The sequence below is a fragment of the Wyeomyia smithii genome, chromosome 1, assembly GCF_029784165.1.
Source record: "Wyeomyia smithii strain HCP4-BCI-WySm-NY-G18 chromosome 1, ASM2978416v1, whole genome shotgun sequence".
NCBI classification, from domain to species: domain Eukaryota; kingdom Metazoa; phylum Arthropoda; class Insecta; order Diptera; family Culicidae; genus Wyeomyia; species Wyeomyia smithii.
Window position 1 is genome coordinate 122,650,627 of NC_073694.1, and position 18,825 is coordinate 122,669,451.

General features: G+C 34.6%; 3 protein-coding genes across 5 annotated transcripts in view; 2 read left to right on the plus strand and 1 right to left on the minus strand.

Annotated features, from left to right (window-relative positions):
* LOC129718275 (synapsin) overlaps nucleotides 1-18,825 on the plus strand; it is a 229,956-nt gene that overhangs the window by 77,748 nt on the left and 133,383 nt on the right. The window lies entirely within an intron of this gene.
* LOC129718277 (tissue inhibitor of metalloproteinase) overlaps nucleotides 1-18,825 on the minus strand; it is a 139,766-nt gene that overhangs the window by 12,417 nt on the left and 108,524 nt on the right. The gene's annotated exons all lie outside the window — the stretch shown is intronic.
* Nucleotides 2,842-9,604, plus strand: LOC129718269 (uncharacterized). The gene has a single exon (XM_055668878.1). The coding sequence runs from the start codon at nucleotides 5,484-5,486 to the stop codon at nucleotides 8,484-8,486; it is 3,003 nt and encodes a 1,000-aa protein (XP_055524853.1). The 5' UTR covers nucleotides 2,842-5,483; the 3' UTR covers nucleotides 8,487-9,604.

Here is an 18,825-nt window from a genome sequence, read left to right on the forward strand (position 1 = left end):
AACTTAAAATGATTGTTCCAAAATTGCATTTTTTTTCCCAAATCATGGAGAAATAACAAAATTGCTCCAATTTTAAAGCCAGATAAGAATCCAACTGAGGTTTTTTTCAATAAAGACAAACTTATGGTAATGTATTTACCGTGGGAGTGGGTAAAATTCTCAAACATTTAAGACAATCCTTGTTATTGAACTAACTAAAAGGCCAGTATATCTATTAATCAAACTAAATGAAAATATTATATTCACACAGTGCAGAATTCTTCGAGTTAGAATTTCATTTAAATTAAGTAGGATGTTTTATAACTCTGACACAAATTAATTTGTAAATTTTAATTTTCCGTAAATGGGCTGCTATTGATCTATATCAATGAGCTTCCGCTCTTTCCTTTTTCAACATAGAAACTTGCGCCTATTATTTTCTCTAATCAACCTCGGTAACTCGAGTACCACTTACTATAGTCACCAGGTTAAGAATCCGAAGCGTTAGTTTTGGCAAAAAAAAACTGAAGTTATAATATGGTAAATAATCTGAACAAATGGAGATCGGACTTTTTCTTGGAAAGAGTGGGACAGAATTCAATTCTCATCGCCCTATTTCAAATAGCGGTGTTATAGTGCGATATCTTATAACAGCTCGAAAAATTCCGTACATTTTATGTTTTGCATAAACATAAATACATTATTATGGTTTTGTTTATATATGGCCCAAATCAGGATTATGAATCATCCGGCGAATGTCCTTGCATTTAAATGCGGCCAGGAATGGATCAGTATACGTTTTTGGAAGCTGTGGGTAACTTTTTTTGATTATTGATGCTGGTAACAAAATTTGTTATAGAAATGTACAAATTTGAACAAAGTTATGCTCTATGGAAAATAGCTTGCAAATTACATAAACATTAGGTTGTATAGTAAACTTGGAAAAGTATAATTAAATTCTTTATTAATGCGCATACAATTTGTAATAATTTAGTCGATTAATAGCAGCGGTTTCAATAGGAGACTTCGAAATAGGAGTAATTTAAGATACTTTTCGCAATTATTAATTTAGCTCTAACATAACTTGTGCTATGGCCAAAACAGGTGCTTCTACTTTGATAGTTTGTTACTTTGTGAAACTAATATATAGATCCGAATGCAACAATATTATTCTGCTGGAAAGTTTGAAGTAGATCTTAATACAATTAGAAGTGAATTGAGTTTGCTCAGCAGCTCATCTTACAAATTAGTGGAGATACATTACAAGAACTATCGCCACGTAGTTACTTTTGTGCTATTCTTGGATAACGATACATTTTGTGTCATATATCGTAATTGATTCATATTCTATTTATAGCATCTTATTGTTGACAAAAAAATACGGTGCACACAAGCGAATATATGTTCATGAAAACATTTTGCATTTGAGATGCTCTCGCTGTTGTATACCGTTTAATCGAGCACACAAAACCTAATGAACAAATGCAAATAAGATTGATCATTCTGTTAATTCTGATGTTTATATATGAGCTGCGAACATGACAATATGATTGCGCATTTTGTGCATAGTGAAATATAAACCCGTAAGCTGTCAAAACATGTATGAGGACTAAACCACACATACCAAACCATTCCCTTATCATATAAATACCAGAAAAAGTCAATATTGGTTTTTGCTTCGCTCCAAGTATTTAAACATTGTTACCGGAATTACTAATGTTTATAGCACTAAGCAAGAGTCATATCCCAAGAAACAATTTTTTTGATGACATGTTGAAATAATAAAAAATGGTATCGAATACATGGAAAACATCAGTTCTAAATTTGCTTTACAACTCCGTTTAACTGACAAACACTTATTAAAAACAATACTGCGGAGAAATGATAATTAATTCATACTTTTACTACCGGAGGATATCATTATGAGTATAGGAATATGATTTACAACATACTGCAGAACCTTGTTACGTGTTCCTTTATTGACCACGCAGAATGAAACACTCAGCATTTTGTTTTTCACCGGTTCATTAATATGTGAAAACGCGTGACTGTGTGCCGAATTTCTGTCTAAACAACATTCACAAATACGCGGACATCAACACTAGGAAATTGGTAATCGTTTCGATAACAAAACACAGTGCATATGATTCCTACCTTCAAACTCGTATACCACTTCTCAATTCGCGGCACAACCCACACTGTCCTTCGGCCTTTGGTAATGAGACGGTGAAGAATTTTTTTTTTCAAAACTCACAAAGTCACGTTCAATGGAAACTACTAAACTCTATGGTAGTTTGATTATACAACCTTAGTAAATTAGAAATGTTTACATCAGTTGTGAAGCTTATTTAACTTCACTTTTAATACGCGTTCACTGCTGCGAATACTGTGAAAAATAGCAACACCGGAAAGCGATTCTGATTCGATCTTACCGACACATTAAATGAACACTATAACTACACGTCCATCGAGTAGTACGTACAAATCTCAACTGACTGAATCAAAAGAGTTCGCGCAAATATGAGGTGGTCGCGAAACGCGTGCTCTACCTTATACAACGCCAACATCTGAGCTTGGGTAAGGACGCGTGCATAGGAATTGCGCGAGAGTTGAGCAAAATTTTCGAATCGCCGCGCCTAAGTGAGTAATCGTATCTACCACGTTCGTATTACGAACGCTTTAATGATTGCTTTAACTATTCCGATCGATCGACCCTGTAAGCGTTGTACGGGTGCACTCTTGCCGATTGCCTACACCATGAGTTTTTGTGAGATGATATACTATACCTCGAGTCCGTGAATATACAAAATTCAATACTGCATCAAAAGAATCATTGGCACTTCATTCGCATTTGCATTTGAACCGAATACATTCGCAATATGAAAGTGTATTATAATTTGTTTAGCACAGAACGTAGTTCACTAATGGCGATCGTTCGTTTTTTTTCTATAATAAGACAAACAGTTATATCAAAAACTTCTCGTCATTTTATAGTTTTCGCGTAAAATCTAACTGGTGTGCGAGATCGGAAGGAAAAGTTGTGTCCAGGTTACGGTCTGGTCTGGTACGGTCGAAAATCAGAGCGACCCCGTTCGAAGTCCGTTCTTGCCTCTGAGAATGAAAGCTGACAGTTTATCAAGAATGCGTTATATTAGTGGAAGATCCAACCATAGAGTTTTGCAGGCATGTGCTAAACTGTTTGGTTATATCGTAACAATGCAAAACTATCGGGTGACTACCAAAATTTTAATTTTTTTCTACTGCAGTCAAAAAACGTGTTCGAGAACATTTGTGTTTTTGGCGTAATCTGGTGATGCTTTATTTAGCTGAAACAGATACTTTCTATCGGCCTGGTGTTTCCTATGAAATGGAATCAATTTTTTTCCAAACATTCTTTCTGGTACTCTGGTTTTGAATGAAAGCCAACCTTGGGCGAAGAACGAAGTCCTTTTTTGTAGAGGTTTACACACACAATTACACACAGTCGAAACCGAAAGTTTTTCGTTTTTAAAATATTTTATCGTGAACTTTTAGCTAAAATTTGTATGTAGGCTTGAAAATGGTCACGGTAGAACAACTTTTCACTGCGGTAATCATATTCTTTTCCTTCTTACGGTGGCCAGGCTCGCTGTCATTTAGACAGCGTTCTACTGTGAACATGCTAGAGTAAACATGTCAAACGAGTACTCGCCACCAGGTTTGTGTTTTCTCCTCAGAAAATCTCTAGAGTGCTGGAGAATATCTTGCACTGCGAAAACAACTGCTCCCACACTAGAGATTCCTTTTAACGGCGTAGGTACACGAGGACTACACTTTTGCCCGGCAGGTTTTTTTACACTTTCCGGACTACTTGCCAGTGTACACTGTGGTGTTCTTCTGCGTATTCTCTTTAGAGTTTTTCACCCCTCTTATTTCTCTCAGATGTGGGGTGAGCTGGAAGTGTGTTTGTCTCGTTGTCACGTACTGAAAGGGAAGTGCGCGATGATTTTTTTCTCCGCTGAGGAAAATGCCAAGCATGCTCGCCACCACGACGTTTTTTCCCTAAACGTATTTTGACATTTTCGCTGGAAAAGAGAATACTTAAAATACTCGTTGATCTTGTAATAATATTCCTCAACAGAAACCGAAGTTAGTAGACAGAAAAAAAACAAAATAACATCGCTTAACGAATGACAGTGTGAATCTCTTCGATGCGCGAGTGTCATTTGACCATGTTTTCTATGTGCGAGATCCTGCGGTCGTTCTATATTAATGAGCGAGATTCTACTGCGATGCACACTAACGAAGCGAATTAAATGAAACTGTTAGCCGTTATCAAACATGGTTATGACAGATATTAAAGTCTTCAAACTAGGATAAGATGTTTTGTAGGCTAGTGCTACAAAACACACCCAACATCCACTGCCAATAATATGAAGCGCGGAGTATAGAAAACACCTGAGCAATATCACAATAGATCTAATATCTGGTCGCAGTGATGAGCCCACACAGAAAAAACATCAATCGTGAACACAACACAAAAGTCAACGAATGAGCAATTGTATAGAGATTTTGATTCGCACAAGGCACATTGAATACAAAAAGATTGTGAAACCAAGACAAAGTTGATGCTCGATATTTATTTATTGATTTTTTTATTTACAAATATACCAACAGGCAGAATATTACCTCAGTGGTTACTAGTACAATAATACATTAAACTACGAAACAGCGAAACAAAGATCGATGGACGCGAGCGGATAGGTGAAAATCAAACATTACTGAAACAAGGTAGAAAGCTCTTTAAGGGGTTATATACCTTTTAAGTCGTTAAAAATGAGGGAAGTTTGAATTTATTTTTAAGAGCATAGCACCATTTTCATTGCATCAAAGTGGTATTTTTCTGAACGTATAATTTATCAACAACAAAAAAATACGTTTGATTTTGAGATATACCAATTATTATTGGAATAATGGCCGTTTCCCCGAAACGCTATTTTTTTGTAGAGGCTTACGGTGATCATGATATAGACTCAGATCGCTTTTATGAGTATTTTATTTTCAGTGCAAACGGGAACGTTTTTACCAAAAAATGCACGTTTTGAGCGCTAAAAATTGCATTGAAAATTTTTTTGCGGCAAAATGTAACTGTATGTTTCAAAAAGCGATCGTTCAAGGAACGGCGAATTTAATAACGAAAATTTAAAAAAAAGATGAAGGAAATCGGTTCAGTAGTTTTCCCGCAATCAGGATCACGGCAAAGTCATTTTTGGAAAACACTGTTTCGAGATAATCGCGTGTAAAGTTTCAAGTTTAGCTTATGCGGCCGCGGCGGGGCGCGCTGTAAATCGCTCTAACTTTCTTCCCATTGCTTAGATCTTCAGGAAAATTTGTGAAATTGTTCTCAAAATGTTGTATTTGAGGATAATGCAATAAATTTTTTTCGGTTTTTTGAAAACCAAAAAGGTATATAACCCCTTAAAGACCTATAATGGCATTGATTGCGCTATAGTTGGTGCAGCGAAATGGAATGTGTAATAATGGTGATCTCCGTAACAGCTGATAGGGAAAAGTTCCAACATATTGAATTTGACGAGGCTTTCTTCTACAAATCAATCGATGAGCGAAATGCTCACATTGTTGACTCGATAATCAATACAGCAAACCAATCTATCCGAAAGTCTTCACCTAAAGCGGGACGCAAGTCCGTTGCTTGGTGGAATGATACAATATCGCAAGCAATAAAAGACAGAAAACGTAGCTTAAACTTTTTCAAAAAACACCCAACGTCTGAAAATGAAAAAAAGTTAAAAATTCTAAAATCTAAGTCGAGGGCTCTTATACGGTATCATAGCAAGCAGTCGTGGAGAAAAATGGTAGCTTCAATTAACTCGAATGTTCCGCAAACTTGTATTTGGAAACAAATTCGAAGTATTAGTGGGTTACATAAATCCAATCTAATAACATCCTTGAAGCATCATAATGCTGTTTTATCAAATACTTCTGACATAGTTGAACTCTTGGGAAAATATTTCTCACAGGTATCTTCAACTGAGAATTACTCCCCATCGTTTAAAAGACACAAATCGAAAGTTGAAATTCTCCCACTAGTAATCATGAATAACAACAAATCGTATAACAAATCTTTTTCCTCATTTGAATTTCAATCAGCTTTGAATTCTACTAAGGGATCTTCACCGAGAAAAGACATGATTCATTATGATATGTTGAAACATTTATCTCAAACAGCTAAAACATATTTACTGAAATTTTATAATCGTATATGGACCGAACAAGTTTTTCCCAATGAATGGCGTCATTTCATATTGATCCCTATTTTGAAACCCTCCAAAGATCCATCCTTAATATCTAGCTATAGTCCAATATCCTTGACAAGTTGTCTCTGCAAACTTCTTGAAAGAATCGTGAACAAAAGATTAACCTGGTACATTGAAAGTAACAAAATTCTCTCTGACTATCAATTTGGCTTTCGCCGGGGACGATCTACGATTGACAGCTTAACTATCCTTGAATCTGATATACAATCAGCTTTTCTGAGAAAACAACATACTTATGCTATCTTCTTCGATTTAGAAAAGGTATACGATCTAACATGGCGTCGACAAATTTTAAACAAATTAAAAACCATAGGAAATGATGGTAATATACTTGGCTTTGTCAATAACTTTCTCCAAAATCGCAAATTTCAAGTACTACAAGGAAACACTTTTTCGTCCTCTTACGATTTAGAAAATGGAATTCCTCAAGGAGCTGTCCTAAGTGTGACTTTGTTTTTATTATCAATTGATGATATCACAAAACAGATAGACCCCATATGCAAAATTCTGCTTTACGCAGATGGTATAGTATTATATATGTCATCAAATTTTTTAAAATCTTTACAAAAACGGATGCAATCAGCTGTTAACAAAATGCAAAAATGGTTATCTAATAACGGATTCAGAATATCAGTACCAAAAACGTCTTGCATGCATTTTTGCAGAAGGAAAAAACATAGTACAAATTTAGTTTTTCAAATTATCAAGGATAATATCCAAGAAGTTGAAGAAGTGAGGTTCCTTGGAATGATCTGCGATAAAAAGTTGTCATGGCGAACCCAAATTGAACATGTGAAGAAGAAGTCTCTAAAGGCTATGAACATCATGAAAACATTGTCAAACTTTAAATGGGGATCTGATCGCAGAACATTGATTAAATTACATAATTCTCTAGTGCTCTCTCGGTGTGAGTATGGAAATTGCATATATTCGTCAGCATCACCTAAGCTTCTAAAATCCTTGGAACTAGTACATCACCAAGGCTTACGCATAGCAAGCGGAGCTTTTCGTTCATCTCCCGTTATCAGTATCTTAGTAGACACTGAGTTTTTGCAATTGGATATCAGACGAGAAAAACACACCTTATCACAAATGTCTAGAATCTTACGTAATCAAACTCATCCTATGTTAGAATCAATTCAACAATTACCAATTGACAACACAAATAAAAACCAAACCTTTCCTTCTAGATGCTCCCAAATATTAAACAAGCTCTGCCTAGAATTACCTAAAATCAAAACAGAGCACCTTGGTAAAATTGCTCCGTGGTTACTCCCAAAATTGGACATAAATATTGAACAAAGTGCCTTCCCCAAGAACTCTACCAACTCTGATGTATACAAGTCTCTGTTCCGTAAAATGTTATATGAAAACTCGGATTATCGACTTATGTTTACTGACGGCTCAAAATGTAACGCCATCACTTATTATGCAGTTTTCGATGAAAGCAACAACAAAATATTAAAGTCAAGACTTCCAAACAATTCTTCAGTTTATAATGCTGAACTTACGGCGATTCTCAAAGCAACAAAGCATATCTTTAATAGCAATTTTAACAAATATATTATAATAACCGATTCATTGAGTGCCTTGTCAGCACTTTCCGATTATTCTTCAAACCATCCAATGATACAATCAATCTTTGACAATATTTTCTCTTGCCAACAAAAGTCTAAAACAATCAAACTTTATTTTGTACCAAGCCACATGGGAATCCATGGCAATGAAATTGCAGATAAAGCGGAAAAAGAAGCATCACATGAGCCTAACTCACGAGGTAAACTGTTGGCAAAAGATTTTATAAACTTTTCAAAAAATGGAATGTCCCAGCACTGGGAAAATAAATGGAATAATATTACAGAAAACAAATATCGCCTTATTCGCAACTCGACATCTCACTGGCATTGTGTGAATAAATTTTCGAAGAGAGATGCGGTAGTTCTGACAAGACTACGATTAGGACATACCAGTTATACTCATTCTTATTTAATGTCCAAGGATAATCCCCCAATCTGTGATTCTTGCAAACAAAACATATCTGTTCAACAAATATTTGAACATTGCTCTAAATATACTGCGATACGAAAAAGCTTTTCCAATAATGGTATTGATGCCCTCAAAGATAACATGAAGAGTATAAAAAATGTTATAAACTTTATGAAACAAACAGATTTATATGATCTCATTTAAAGTTCTCCTATTTCTATAATTGTAACCAAAAATATTATGATAGATTAATAGACTGTTAAAAAAACACTTGTAAATATTAGTACCATAAGTTAGCTTTAGAGTAATGTATTTGTAATGTTAATTCTTTCTTTCCTGTAATGTATTGTATAACCTCACGGCCCAAATAGCCCTAGTTGTGCTGGTGGCCGACCAAATGTAAATAAATAAAATAAATAAATAAATTTTCACGATGTTGAGTGCGATCGATTGTGATTTTCAGCTGTACACTTACTTTTTAAACTCCAACCTATTGAACACACCATTTTTTTCACTGTCGTGAAAACTCAAATCAACCTGCGTATGTTTTGACAGAAACCACTTCATGAAATCAAAGGAATAAACCATCAAAAAAGCCATGAGAAACCCACACTTAAGATGTGAAATAGTGCTTTTGTTTCGAGTGAGTTTCAACATTTGGTCACCTTTCCAGACTGATTCGCGTTTAGGGAGCAACTAACAAAATGTAAACAAATCGTTTAATTACACCACTGGTTTCGAAAAGACTCACACAATTCATGGCAAGAATCCTATCTTTTGTATAAATCGATAAAATTATTTAAATCAAGTTGTTAGTAAAGGGCGACAAAACAGTTTACCCAAAACAAAAGATACTTTGGAACTAGGACCTTTGAATTGTTTTGAAACAACGGACTTACTTGCGAAATACTTCGTAAACAGGCGACAGTAAAGGGCGGATCAACATTGTTTTCAAAATAAAGGCGCGTTTAAAGGGACGCAACTGAAGAAAAAATGTAAACAAGGCGAACAAAAGGTGGGTGTTTCTCGTTGTCAGAATGCTTTAAGGCGAAATAGAGGTGGGCGAATCTCGTTGTCAGAATGATTTAAGGCTCATTTGAAAAGGGTTAGAAGAAAAGCGCAGATTTTAGCCATAAATGCATAAATTTAATGTAGTATTGTTAGGAAACTATAAGACAGTGTTATTTTACGTCGATTTTTGGTATTGATGTCAATGTTAGTCACTTCCTTTGAAATTACGATTCGAAAATGTACTCGCAAATTTTCAAACAGATATTCCCCAATGTTTATCTTTTGCCAGTTGCGCCCTTATCGCAAAGCACTCCGGATTTGTTGAAATATTCGAATATTGAAATATTCGAATATAAATCAGGAAACCATAATGTCAAGATGCAATAAATTTGGTTTTTTCTATATCACAACAGCAGGGTGCAACTAGAATCGTCATATTGAACTAAATTCATTTGGCTGAAAAAAAAAAACTTTACTATCCTTTCAAAGATCTGTACGGAGCATTTTGGTTTTCTATTGTCTTTTAGATAGTCTATATTTGGTCATTTAAATAAATCCTAGAAAACAGAGTGTAGAATTAAAAAGTAAACAACAATCAGGCAGCAATCTAATGCAGCAACAAATTTTAAGAATTTGAAAGAAGTTTTTATCATCACAACATGGATATGAAAACCATTGCGGTTGAAGTTTAAATGCCATCTACTCGTCACGACAACCGAAACATAATGAGTAAGGGGGAAGCGAGCTTCTGATTGATTGAACGTGCACGATTTTTAACACAGCTTTTGTTGGAATGATATTTTAATTATTATATTACAATCTTTCGCAATATTTTACCTGGCGATCTAGACATCGATGTTTGAAATCTGTTCAGGGGTAGTAATACAATAAGCACTTTAAGGAGTTATATACCTGTTTGCTCAAGAAAAAAGAGGAAAGTTTGGATTTTTTTTAAGCGTGTAGTACCATTTTATTGCATAAAAGTAGTAATTTTCTGAAAGTTTAGCTATTCAACAACAAAAAACACATTTGATCACAACCAATACCAATTATTTGTAGAGTAACAACTGCTTTCCCGAAACGCTTCTTTTTTTGCAAAGTTTTGTGGTGTTTACGATAGCGACCCAGCCGATTAACAGATAACAAAAAACTCATTAGTTGAGAAGTATGTCGAGTATCTGGACGATTATTTTTATAAGTATTTTGTATCCAGTGCAAACGGGAACGTTTTTCCTGAAAAAACTTTTTTCCAGCCAAGGTAAACTTCGTGTTTAAAAAAATGATCGTCCAACGACCGGAGACTTCAATAACGAACATTAAAAAAACCCAATCAATCCACCTAGCAGTGAGACTCAGCCTTTCTCATTTAAACTAATTATTTGTAATAGAGTGACAAGAACACTTACATTTCAAAAAATACACCTTGATAATATTTGCCGGATTTATTTATCACTCTAAATAATAAATTTTTGGTAGCCAACAGTGAAACTACACCGAACATTTAAAACATAACATTCAAACACATATGAACATACATTAACACATACAAATAACATGAAACAAATATGTTTCAAATATATTACGCGAATTTTTTTTATCGTGGTATAATCGAACCGTCACTGTACTAATATTGATCGAAACGTCACTGTACTTATATTGAGGTTAGACTTGATTATAAATAGACTCACTAAAATTATATATAGACTAGATTATATATCATTCGATAAAATATCATTTCAGATTCGATTATTTAAAGTAGGTTTTTTTTCTGTTTCAAATATGACTCTCTTTTCACAACTTTTGAACCACGTGTTCAATCATAACAATTCATCAGTCAACCCTAGCCCGTTCATCTGATATCAGTATTGTTCAAATCGGTTGTGTAGTTTTTGAGATAATTAAGTTTCGTATTTTTCACATTTTGATTTATTACCGGCGAAGTTATAGTCCGATTACAGTAAAATTCAATAAGTGCTATGAGGCAGCTAGACCTTTCATTTGACACTGATTTTGTGAAAATCGGTCCAGCCATCTCTGAGAAAAGTGAGTGAGGTTAAGCAGTCTTCGGAATGTTTCTTTTCGCAGCTCGATTTCACATTTTTGTACATAACAGGGAAAGTAAAAGTCCGATTGCAAATCAAATCAATAAGGTCTTAAGGTGAATCGGGACGTGGTCGCGATTAACTCGAATTTTGCAATCTAATTTTTTCTTGATTTATGAAGACTACTTACATGAAACTTTGATCAATTGTTTTCACAACTGTTGCATGCCTTAAGTAGTAATTTGAGTGCTGTTTATTTAGTGGAAGCCGATTTTTTTACGCTCAAACTACAAAAGTAAAAAGAACTCTAACCTCAAAATTGTATAGGAAAAGACCACAATCCCGTTTCCCCTTAACCCGATCAGAAGAGCATTACTAAAATATTACAAAATTCTATCAACGTGAGATTCAAATAACATATTTTGATAAAATTTTGTATTTTTCCATATAATTTTGGTGACAAAATTAAATCTGAATGAGTTATAATAACAAAACGTGAAATGAAGTAGTTCTGAAACAAGTCTAACTAATTTTTCATTTTCTTCAAAACCTGTTTTTTTTTTAAGGGGGGATTTGTTAGTAGCTTAAGTATTTATGATAAATATTAGTAAATAATGAGTATGTGTGTCCAATCACAAATGGTGACTTCTCAACACTGTTAGAAATTTGTAATTTTAATTGTTAGGATTTGTTTGCTTTCGCAATTAGGACTTATTTCTTCAAAACCTGTTGTTTCTAACAATGTTTGTTAATGTATTGTTCTATATACTATCTTATTTTGTTAGAAAGCTGATACATTAGTAACAAATTTTGATATGTGTTTGATACTAGTAGAATCATTTCTGTTATAATTTCTGTTATTTTAACACCTAACGGGACCAAATTGAAAACACGGCCTGTAAGGTTTTTCCCGTAACAAAATAACAACTTCTGTTACATTTTTGTTTTTCCTTTCTGATCAGGAAGAGGCAACTAGACATTTTATATGAGACTGATTTTATGAAAATCGGTTCAGCCATCTCTGAAAATATGAGTGAATTAAACAGTCTCCAGAACATGTTTCTTTCCATAACTTTTAAACCACATGTCCAATCTTTATAAAATACGAAAGTTAAGAGTTTTTAGGTAGCCCGTTCATTCGAGAGCAATTTTGTTAAAATCGGCTGTGTAGTTTCTGAGATAATGAACCTTCGTGATTTTCACATTTTCTTTAATAACATACAAATTAAAAATCCGATTACAATGAAAATGAATAGGATTTTATGGGGCAACTAGACCTTTCATTTGAGAATAATTTTATGAAAAACGGTTGAGCCATCTCTGAGAAAATCGAGTGAGATTGAATAGTTGCACACACACAAACACACACACACGCACACACACATACACACACATACATACCCATACAAACACTCACACACACACTCACACACACACATTCACACATTCACACACACACACACTCACACATTCACACACACACAGTTTAGTTCTAAAAAAACATTTGATTTCACAATTGTTCCTCTTTGAGGGATTCTTATTCCCTATAATTCCAAGTTTTTAAGAAACTATTAATTACGAAATTTTCTCAGCTTTCCAAGGAAACCAACAGAATTGGGCTAGCTGTCATACTTCTTGTGCAAGACCTAGTTAAAGGCAAACATAACCGAAAACTGAAAAAAGTGAATTACTCTGCAATAGGTCAATTTTTACTATATGCGTAGGAGGGTTTTTGAAGTAGAATACTTCTCTCAGGAAGTTCGGCTACATAGGGATGTAAAATGAAAATCTAAAACCGGAAAAATTGAAAAATATGTCCAATTTCAAATGCTAATAAATCGGTTAGTATTCGATGGATTTCCTTCGTTCTTGCAGCAATAGATTGGAAAACTTTCTAAGATTCTTCCCAAATGCAGATAATTGAAATTTTATTATTCAAACTATTGTACTATTGGAAACAGTCAAGCCATGTCAAAACGAAAAACTCGGCCTCAGATTGGTCGTTATATGATTGCTTCCCAAGCACGGTCGACAGAATCATAGACCTTGCCATTTGAAATGTGTAATTTGGCCTATATAAGAGCCTGTTTCACCCGAAGCCGCTCATGATGCAGGGCAGCGGATACCAATGGCAACGGAAGCGTCCACTACTGTGGCAACGGGGATAGCGCAGCGGTTGACGTTGGTCTCAGCATCTATATAAGCAGGGCCAGTTGATGCAGTGTGGCATTTTAGTGAAATGCTGTCTCTGAGCGATAGCAGGCACACTAGCAAATGTATCCAATGAAAAGAATGTTCTGAAAAGCTTTTCAGTGTTTATTTTCCCCCAAGGAATACTTTATTTGCACTGCCTTTGATAACGCAATTTATCAACGCATCTTATCAAACATTGAATTAAACAACAAATTGTCCTTTTCAGGATGAAATAAAAACCTAATTGAAGAGTTAATATTTTCTCTTGAATCAATTTACACTTTTAAGAAATTTGGAACAGATATATATTTGGCTTCATCTCCGTGTCTCAGAACGTACTGAATTATCTTTTCCTTCAGTCATGAGCACAACATCTGAAAAGCTTTCATTATTAGCAAAAAAATTAATTTTTCGCATAATCAAAATTCAAAAATTATAAAGTCCAAATCATGACAAGCAACTATATTATTAAGAATGGTCAATCCTTGTTGAAGCGCGATATTTGACTTATCTGATTAGTCGTTAATATCAGCATCGATAGCAGCTGAGCCAGCTGATGCAGCGTATAGTGGCCAAAACATTGGCATGGCTACGGATAGCGTAGCAGTTGCAGCGGGTTTAGCATCGCTGACAGCTGATGCAGTGAGGCACTTTAGTGAAATGCAGTACCTATGCGATAGCGGGCACTAGGAAATGCATTCAATGAAATGTTGACTCATTTTGAGAACACATGAGCTTTGAGTGTTAAATCAGCTTTTCACTGTTTATTTTATCACAAGGAATACTTTATTCGCACTGTCAGTGATAATGCCAAGATGTGATCGGTATCTTATCCGATATTGAAATGAACAACAAATTAAAAAATGACTAACACGCAAGCAGGGTTTTCTTTCTTGTAAAAGTATTCTACTTTATCCTTGCGGTCGTGGCTTTGCACACAACCCTCCTGTGATTTTTTCCATCAAACGGGGTCCTTTACCACTCCCTAATCAGCTTTAGGTGAGCTTCCTTACATCCTGTATAAAGATTTAGAATATGGCTTGAAAAAGCGAAAATTCAAAGTATAAAATAACAGTTGGTAAATATTTGAGACTAGTATGTCACTGTCAGAGCTGCGAATTTTCACTGTCAGCAACAGAATTTCAGTTGATATTGAAGGCTGTGAATATCGATTTCAGCAATGCTGGAAATGGAATTAATCAGGTTCAATCGGTTGATAGTGGTAATACTGACTGCTGCGATTTCGCACGCGCTGTGAGCAAAATCATTTCAAATCGCCTGGAAATACGCGAAAATTTAATCGACCATTTTTGATTTGAATGAAACTTTGCACACGTATTTGGCTTAGCAAACTTAGCATTTTTCACAGGTGGAGAGATTTTTCACACCCATGAGTTACATTCTAAAAGGGCGTATGCCATTTGGCATAGGTTTTATTCGAAGCATTGTAGCCCAGAAACCGTTGGTTGTATAGAAAAACTGTCTGGAAATAAGTTGCAGGAAATTAAAAATGCATCATAAAAAAATATACACTGTACAAAAAAAAATTTTTTTTTAATTTTTTTTTTTTAAACTTGACGTTAATACGCAACTTTAAAAAAAAAAAGTCCAGGATGGAGAAATGAAAAATAATTTTTTTATGGTAGATTAATTATTTTATGGAAATTCTAATTCAAACATTTTTCAAAATATTTGTATTCTGATGATTTTAAAGATGCAGAGAGTCATTTTGAATCAAAAAGCTCTTGGTAGTTAACATTCTAATAGCATTGGTTTTCGAGTTTTTTCTAATTTAAGCTCGAACAATTATTAAAAAGGAAAATACACGTTTTTCTTAATTTGTCCATGGTTCTCCTGCAAAAACCATACGATCATTGGAATGCTTGATCAAAAATATACAATTCATTCTTTCACAACAAAACGATTGGGCGAACGGTTCTCAAGAAACGAGTTAAATGTTCTAAGTAATATAAATATATATAAGATTCAAATATTCATTTTCGAGTTTTATTATCTTAGGAACATATTTTTTTATGACATAGATACTTTACAGAACTAGTTTCACCTTATATTTTATATACATCATGAGTAAATAATTCGTCATCTTTTGAAAACAGCTTCGTTTGTATCTTATTTGCTGAAATCGGAACAAACGAGTGATACTTTTGTGTGCCAGCTATTATTTTAGATTTTTTGAAAATATTGCTCCATTCTCTTACTCCTTGTTCATATTCTTCATATGATACCCAACTAAATGACATTTTTGATGAATTTTCATTACTTTTCTGACTAGCCCAATCATACAATTCTTTTGCGCTTGTAATGGAATGTTCATGTTCTTTAGCCAAACTTGCATTTCTTGCCATTCGTTTTAATGTGCCACCAATTGCATCGCATGGGCCTTTACCATGAGAAGTCGCAAAAAAATGCCACTCTGCATCGACGTTATATTTTGTTTTGAACTTGCAAAGACTTGCAAAGATTTTTCTATTTTTGTATTGTGAGGCAGCTCCATCAGACATAAATATCGCTTTTTTCAACTGTATTTTTGTTTTCAAAAAACTCATTAATTTGGCAATGAACACCTGAACCGCAACAGTATCATGATGGAGTACTTCCGATATTATGATGAAGCTGATATTCTTAAGTGTTCCACATTCTGAATAGTAAACAACGAAGGGATGAATAGTGGCTTGACTATTATTCCAATAACTACTTTGAGCGGCATCTTGGAGAACAAATGAATAGTTTTCTGAGAAATCACACACTATAACAACTTCACCATCTTTCAAATTATTTTTTGCTTCTCTCATGTAAGTCGACTGTTGAGTTTTTATGTAATCGTGGGTAATCAACTTTTCCAACTTTTCACAAAAATAAGATACTAATTCATCAATTGGTTTCACAAGTGTCTCTATATTACATCGATCTGTTGCAATCCACTGTTCGAAAGGTATTTCACTCACACAACGTTCCTCAAGTTCTTTGAAAAAACTGTTTTCAAAATCTAAACGGCTTGGGCAATGTTCACATTTGCGGAGATAACAATATTTGGATCGTGTAGTTGAGCTACATAATAGTTGTTCAAAGTAAAATTTAGAAACATTTTGGAATGAATATTTCTTTAGACTGTTTATCATCAATTCAGTATTCTCGTGAATAGTACAAACACAAATATTATGAGATCCTGAGCTTCCAAGTAATTTACAGTGCTTAGGTTTCAAAGCTCTAGAAGAAGTCAACCCAATATCAATTTTGCTGATATCTTTAAAATAAGCGTAAGCCTCACGAATTGAATACATTAGGGGCAGTGCTTTTCAAAGGATCGCAAGTTGACTGTTAAAACACGAATGCGAACGCCTTACGCAGTCAACTTAACTGCTCGACAGCGTTGCCAGGTCAATTTTCCAAAAATCTGGAAAAAGCAAAAATAAAATCTGGAAAAAATTTGGCAGTCTTTTTGTGGGGCAAAAGGTAATTTTTTCGGATAAAATTCTCGGAGTATCCAACATTTGAAGTGACAAAATTGCAAAATTTTGCGCCAAATTTGAAGTGATGACCTTTTTGTGAAACAGAGAAAATAAAATCTGGATAAAATCTGGTTTATTTATGAAAAATCTGGATAAATGGACATCAAATCTGTCTACCTGGATACATGTTCAAAAATCTGGATAATCCGGATAAATCTGGATACCTGGCAACGCTGCTGCTCGATATAGTCAAGCGATCGCCCAGAGAAAAAACAGTCAAAGTAAAGTTGATCGTTTTTTTAGTTCTAGCGCTCGTTAGTTACGTTCACTCTCCGATTATGTGTACGTGCAAGACACGCAGTGAATGAGGGCGGTTGGTATCATTCTTACTGTTTCGTTTTGCGTTTGTTTTCGTATTTGTTTTTGTATGTCGGATTGGATTGGAATAGAACTTTGAAATTTGTGTAACATATGACTAATGCATAAATCGGTACTTAGGGTAGAGCGGGAAAAGTTGGTCATTTTTGGTAAAAATGTTCCATTACTTTATACCGGTTATACAGTCATACCTCGATATAAGGCAACTTTATTTTCATTACCGCTACGTTATATCGAAGCAAATTTTTTTTTTAAATTCATGCAAGAATGTTATTGATTACTCAAAGACGCGCGAAAACCTATTTTCCATCACCTATCAGTAATTTTAAACCATTCTTAAGCCCATTTAGGACAATTTTTCAACAGGCAAAATAAAAGTTTTTTATTTGATGCAAGACTGTTGAAATGCAAAAATGCGCGGAAACCTATTTCCCATCACCTACCAGTAATTTGAAACCTTTCTTATGCTTTTCTTTAGAGAAAATTTCAACAAAAAAAAAAAAATAGTTGATGCAAGACTGTGAATTGTTACTGAAGGATGCGTGGAAACCTAATCCCATCACCCATTAGTATTTCAAAACCTTTCTTATGCCCATTTGGACTTTCGCATTGGTAACATTGGTTTCAAAACTTACTACATATTTTCGAAGCAATTTATACCCCAAAAACAGTTGCTATATATCATCTTAAAAAGTTACGTTATATCGAGGCAAAATTTACGTTATACCGAGTTACGTTGAATCGAGGTTGCCTTCTACCGAGGTATGGCTGTATTATGCGAAAATATGAACTACATTAAACAGCTCGCAATTTTGCGGATACACTAGTTTTTTTACGAGGAGACACGTAGCGCGGAAAAAATCCGCGTGAAAAACGCGTAAGTTCGAAAATCCGGGTAAAAAATGGCGTTAATTGTAAGATCTGCGTAAAACTTCACGTGAATTCCGAAGTCTGAGTAAATAAACTGGTGATTTCCAAAATTCGCGTTAAAAACGAGAAATTTCTGAAAACCGCGTAAATTCCGAAATCCGAGTAAAAAACCGCGTGGATTAATACCGAAATTCGGGTAAAAAAAAACCGTGAAAACTCTGAAATCGTAAATTGGGGTAAAAAAACGTGTAAATTCCGAAATCCGCGTTAAAAACGCGTAAATTCTGAAATTTGCATAAAAAACAGCGTAAGTTCTGAAATCTGCGTAAATTCCGTAATACGCGTTAAAAGGCTTCAGTGTATTTTATCTTTTTTGAGCGGTTGACAGATTGGCCAATTAGCTCCTCAGGTAGGGTAGAAGTTGATCAGCAAGTGGGGTAAAGTGACAACTTTTATTTCGAAAGGACAATTCAGTTTTCCTCCACCAATGCATTAACGGCAGTCTGTAGCATTTAGGCGGAAGTCAAATCGTTTTCAGTTTTTCGCTTAGACGTTCGCAAAAGCTACTCATTATTGGAT